The sequence below is a fragment of the Arachis duranensis genome, chromosome 5 (genome assembly GCF_000817695.3).
Source record: "Arachis duranensis cultivar V14167 chromosome 5, aradu.V14167.gnm2.J7QH, whole genome shotgun sequence".
NCBI lineage: Eukaryota > Viridiplantae > Streptophyta > Magnoliopsida > Fabales > Fabaceae > Arachis > Arachis duranensis.
The window spans coordinates 69,049,012-69,054,726 of record NC_029776.3 but is presented as its reverse complement, the minus strand read 5'-3'; the positions used below and the strand labels follow the sequence as shown (position 1 = coordinate 69,054,726).

At 39.5% G+C, this 5,715-nt stretch overlaps 1 protein-coding gene across 1 annotated transcript; it reads left to right on the top strand.

Moving 5' to 3' along the window:
• Positions 1 to 688: 688 nt before the first annotated feature.
• On the top strand, positions 689 to 1,177 carry LOC107489143 (uncharacterized). Its single transcript, XM_016109912.1, has one exon. The coding sequence runs from the start codon at positions 689 to 691 to the stop codon at positions 1,175 to 1,177; it is 489 nt and encodes a 162-aa protein (XP_015965398.1).
• The last annotated feature ends 4,538 nt before the right edge of the window (positions 1,178 to 5,715 follow it).

Sequence of the window (5,715 nt, the reverse complement as noted above, 5' to 3'; positions counted from 1 at the left end):
TGGTGCCGATCAAGTAATTCAAAGGAGCATACCACAATCCGAGCATCAAGCTATCCTAGAGGCTTGCCACTCTTCCGAGGGTGGTGGCCATTTTGGTCCTCAAAGGACGGCTCGGAAGGTCTTGGATTATGGATTTTGGTGGCCTACACTTTTCAAGGATGCATTTCTCTTTTGTAAATCTTGTCTACCATGCCTTAGATTTGGAAATATCTCCAAGAAGGATGAAATACCCCAACAAACTATGTTATTTTGTGAGGTTTTTGATGTTTGGGGTATTGACTTCATGGGGCCCTTCCCAAACTCTAATGGTTTCCTCTATATTCTACTAGTTGTTGATTATGTTTCCAAATGGGTGGAAGTGATTCCCACCTGGACGGATGATGCTAATATGCTACTTTCTTTTGTTCGCAATAATATAATTTGTCGCTTTGGATCACCACGAGCAATCGTGAGTGATCAAGGCTCTCACTTTTGCAACAAGACAATGGCAGGGTTAATGAAGAAGTATGGCATCATTCATAAAGTGGCCACGGGATACCACCCCCAAACAAATGGCCAAGCCGAGGTCTCCAACTAGGAAATCAAGCACATATTAGAAAAGGTTGTGAAGACTCATAGGAAGGATTGGCGTACTAAGTTCGGCGATGCGCTTTGGGCCTACCGGACGGCTTACAAGACGCCAGTTGGGATGAACCCATTCCAGTTGGTCTATGGGAAGGCTTGCCATCTTCCGGTGGAGATAGAGCATAAGGCGTATTGGGCCATAAAAGAATGTAGCACAGGATTTGGGGTTGGAGTCGAAAGGAAGCTACAATTGGTGGAGCTTGAGTTCCTTCGATTGGAAGCCTGTGAGAATTCAAGGCTTTACAAGGAGAAGATGAAAGTGGTGTATGATAGAAACATAAGAAGAAGAGAGTTTAGAGCGGGTGAGTTAGTTCTCCTCTACAACTCTAGGTTGAGTTTGATGCCCAGGAAGTTGAGATCAAGGTGGGGAGGTCCTTATAGAGTGGAGAAAGCTGAGCCATATGGGGTCTACCACCTAAGACACCCTTTAAGCCCCAATATCTTCAAAGTTAATGGCCATCGTCTGAAGTTATACCATGGAGAGAAGATGAAAAGCAACAAAGAAGTTGAGGTGTTCCTTCTCGAGGACGCACCTGAAGGCGAAGAGAATTGAGATCATGACCGTCCAACTTAAGGACGTTAAAGAAAAGTGCTAGGTGGGAGGCACCCCACCACGGTATGATCTTCCTTTGTAAATCGTTTCTTGTATATAGATCTTTTGCATCTTTGTGACTTTTGTGATTGCTTGATTTGTGATTTGTTCATAGTAGGATCGATTTTGTTCGATTTTTGTGTCATATTGCTCATGAGATTGATAATGGTTTGAGTGAATTGAGATGTTGAAGAAATGCTTGAGGTTGAGTGTTACATGAGATTCTTGATATTTTTGAACCCTTTAGCATGCATTACTACCAATTTGTGCTATAATTGCCCTTCCTCATGTATAAAGAAAAAAAAAAGGGCATCCACGTGCAAGCGTGCTGTGCGCGACCCACGCGTAAGCGGGGGCGACGCATACGCGTCGGTTGCTTAATTTGGACTCTATGATACAAAAACCCGAGAGTTATGCCCACTTTATACCTACTTTGTGCTAGGCGCCCCACACGTAAGCGTGGGCAACGCGTATGTGTCGATTGTGCTGCATGCCACTCCCGGTACAAAAACCCGAGAATTGAGCCTACCTTGTGCCAATTTTGTGCCCAAGGCACAACTCTGCCCACGCGTGCGCGTCACCTGATGTGTACGCGTCCCTTCTCTTCTCTGCGACCCACGCGCATGCATGGTAGATACCTACGCGTCACTTGTCTCATCCACGCGTACGCGTAGAGTGTGCGCACGCGTCGATCACCTGACGCACCTTATACCCAGCGCACCCTATTTTTGAGTTCCTCTTCACCTCATTCTTCCATTTCTTCTTCTCCCATATCCCATCCCCTTACCACCCTTGTCTCCGGCAACTCCACCAGAGACCATCTTCCATGGCTACCACCACCTCCGAAGGCCCTATAATTTCTCTCCCCTCTCCTTCTTTCCCCTCTCCTTTCGTATTTCCAACCCACACTCCACCTTACTTTCATTCCCTTCTCAAGGTTCCACTCCTACTTCTTCTTCTCTTTTATCTTCTTTTAAATTTTTTCCTCTACTAGTTGCATTTGCTAACTCTCTTGATTTTCCTCTTAGTTGTATTTCTATTAATTGATTCTTGCTTATGTGCTCTCTTTCTTTTCTTATTTTTCCGTGGGTGTTGAACTTTGAGTTTTTATCTTGCTTTGATGATTCATTTTGTTATTTCTTAATTCCTTTGTTACTATGTGGTGTTGCGTTGTTGTTTGGTAGTCCATTTGGGGCTTTACATGATTGAATTCTCCTTACTTGCTCAATGTTTGAATGTTGCATGCCAAGTGTTTGTTGAAAGGAACCTATATTATTTTGGGTCAATTTGTTCTTATGCTCTTAACTTGGTGCTTCTTCTTCATACACTTGCTCCTCTCTAAGTGCATTGCACCTATTTTGCCTTATGTTTACTGTAACAACCCCGATTTTCAAGTACGCGAGATCTTTTCTGAAAGTACGGATTTCTCCAGAAGATCATTAAGGGGAGAACCTCTATTATATCATCAAGAATCTCAATCCTCATTGTCATTATATTATCTTTAACTCAGGACCTTAGTGGAGATAAGCCCGACAATGCAATTGTGAAGGACCTAGTTTTTGAACCGTATCGGTTAGGAGTTTTGATTCTATTTTTCGTAAATAGTCTCTGTTTGACGAACCGGACTCGATTCATAAGAGAAGAAAGATAATAGTATAATATTTTTATTATATTAGTATTAGAAGATGCTTGAATGATATTATAAGGTTACCTGGTCTGTTTTAGTTAAAAGCAGGAAATCGGTTTAACTAGGTTCATAGTTTACTGGTGCAGCTTAGCACCAGCACTCTCTGATGACTTTAGCAATGCTAAGGCCTCATTATACATGTTTTATTCTCACAATAAATATGTTACTAGTTTCATTTATGCTAGTAGCTCAGAAAATAATTTTTAGAGATGTTTTTACAAGTGTTCCGATACATCTAGTTTTAGTAGTTATACACCTTAGATATTTTAATATTATTTTAATCCACCTTCAAGACAACCAATCAAAACTCACCCTACACCCCCAAGACACTCCAAGGCTGGTCATTTACTCCCTTTGGCCGAAAATAACAAGAGAGAAAAGAGAGAAACTTTCATGAACACTAAATCTTCAAAGCTTGATTTCTTCTGAACTAAAACTCAAATCAAAACTCCGATTTCACCAAAATGATCCTTTCTTCTTTCTCTACATGATCATATGACTTATCAAGGCTGGAAATAATGTGAGATAGCTGTCTCCTTCCCTCTTCAATTCGGTTTTCAAGGAAACATGCTTAAATATGTGTTTTCTTGATGTTCTTCCTTAGGAATCATGCTTAACTTGACTTGAGGGCCAAGAAACGTGACTTTCCAGAAAGTATAAGGTTAGAAATCACTTCTTAACATGCTGAGAGGGATTTGGTTAGTTGAGGGTTTTTGGATTTAAAGTTGTTCTTGATGTGATTTAGGAGGAAAAAGTGCTTAAGGACCACCTGAAAGTCTAACCGAATTTGGAGCAGCAAAACCAGGTAGGGTTTGACGAATTTAATCTTGATTATGTGTGTTTGAGTTGTGTGAATGTTGTATGATTTGGCTGTGCTAAAAAATGGTTGCATATATGATTGATTCTTGGTGAAAATTTGATGAAATTTTGATGAAATTCATGCTTTAAAGTTCATGTTCTTGGAGCAGCTGGAAAAATGAAACCCTAGGCTTAAATTGAGGTTGAATTTGTGTTGAAATCATGTGAGAAAGATGGGGTTTTAATGGATGCTAATTTATTTTGAATTATGGTAAAAATCGGTTGCTGAAAAGACTGAAAAACGGGTAAAAACAGAGAAAAAAATATGAAGAATTTATAAAGAACATGAAGAACACTTTGAGTGTGATGAAGAACAGTGAAGAATAGGCTTTAGATCCTTAAAAGGGCAAGGAAGTAAAATTTTTGGTGTTTAAGGGGTTATTTGGTAATTTCTGAAAGTTAGGGTGGTTAAAGTAGAAATATTAAAAGTTACGGGTGGTAAAAAGTGGGTTTTAAAGGTTAAAAGTAAAAGGTAAGTTAATTTTCAAAATTAATGATAAAGTAATAAATAATAAGAAAATATTAAATAATAATATTTAATTAAAAATAATATTTTAATAAAAATAATAAAATAATGTGGAAAAGGCAGTTTTCTGTAAAAGCTTTAGAAAGACAATTTTAAGCGTAGAATCTCATAATTACCTTCATAAAACACTTAGGGAGTGGTAAGAATATATTAGTGAGGCAAAGATAAGAGAAGGATAAAAAGTTGAAGAAAAGATAAAAGTCGAAGAAAAAGTCTGTAAAGTTTTAATGACAGAAAAATAGACAGAGACTAATGAACAAACTAGGGCAACATAGTTAGTCCTTAAGTTGCGACTAGGATTAGGTATTATATGAAAAGTTAAACTGTTTTAGTATAGAGGAACCTATACTTGGGATAGGTTAACTATTCATATCGAAATTTACATAAGCTTTAAATACATACGTTAAGCAGAGAAATCAAAACAGAGTAGAGAAACACAGAAAATAGAGTAACCAGACCAGAGTAAAGAGGTAAGGAGAAAAAAGTAATATAGATACAGAGAAAAGAGTAATCAGAACAAAGTAAAGAGACAGATAGAGAAGAGCAGTAAAACACACGAACTGATAATGTTAAATACGGGAAGTACCTGGTGCACGAAATTGTGATCAGCAATGGCGCCATCAACATGGTACGCACAATTGTAATCTCAACTATTTATCACAACTCTGCACAACTAACCAGCAAGTGCACTGGGTCGTCTAAGTAATAAACCTTACGCGAGTAAGGGTCGATCCCACGGAGATTGTTGGTATGAAGCAAGCTATGGTCACTGGTGCGCGAAATTGTGAACAATACTTTTCACAACTCTCATAATCCCCGGTCATGAACCCCAAAAACTTGGTGTTCAATACCATGGCATTACACAACTTCGCACAACTAACCAGCAAGTGCACTGGGTCGTCCAAGTAATAAACCTTACGCGAGCAAGGGTCGATCCCACGGAGATTGTTGGTATGAAGCAAGCTATGGTCACCTTGTAAATCTTAGTCAGGCAGACTCAAATGGATATGGTGATGAACGAAAATAACATAAAAGATAAAGATAGAGATACTTATGTAATTCATTGGTAGGAACTTCAGATAAGCGCATGAAGATGCCTTCCCTTCCGTCTCTCTGCTTTCCTACTGTCTTCATCCAATCCTTCTTACTCCTTTCCATGGCAAGCTTAAGCAAGGGTTTCACCGTTGTCAGTGGCTACCTCCCATCATCTCAGTGAAAACGTTCCTATGCTCTGTCACAGCATGGCTAATCATCTGTCGGTTCTCGGTCAGGCCGGAATAGAATCCAGTGATTCTTTTGCGTCTGTCACTAACGCCCCGCCCTCAGGAGTTTGAAGCACGTCACAGTCATTCAGTCATTGAATCCTACTCAGAATACCACAGACAAGGTTAGACCTTCCGGATTCTCTTGAATGCCACCATCAGTTCT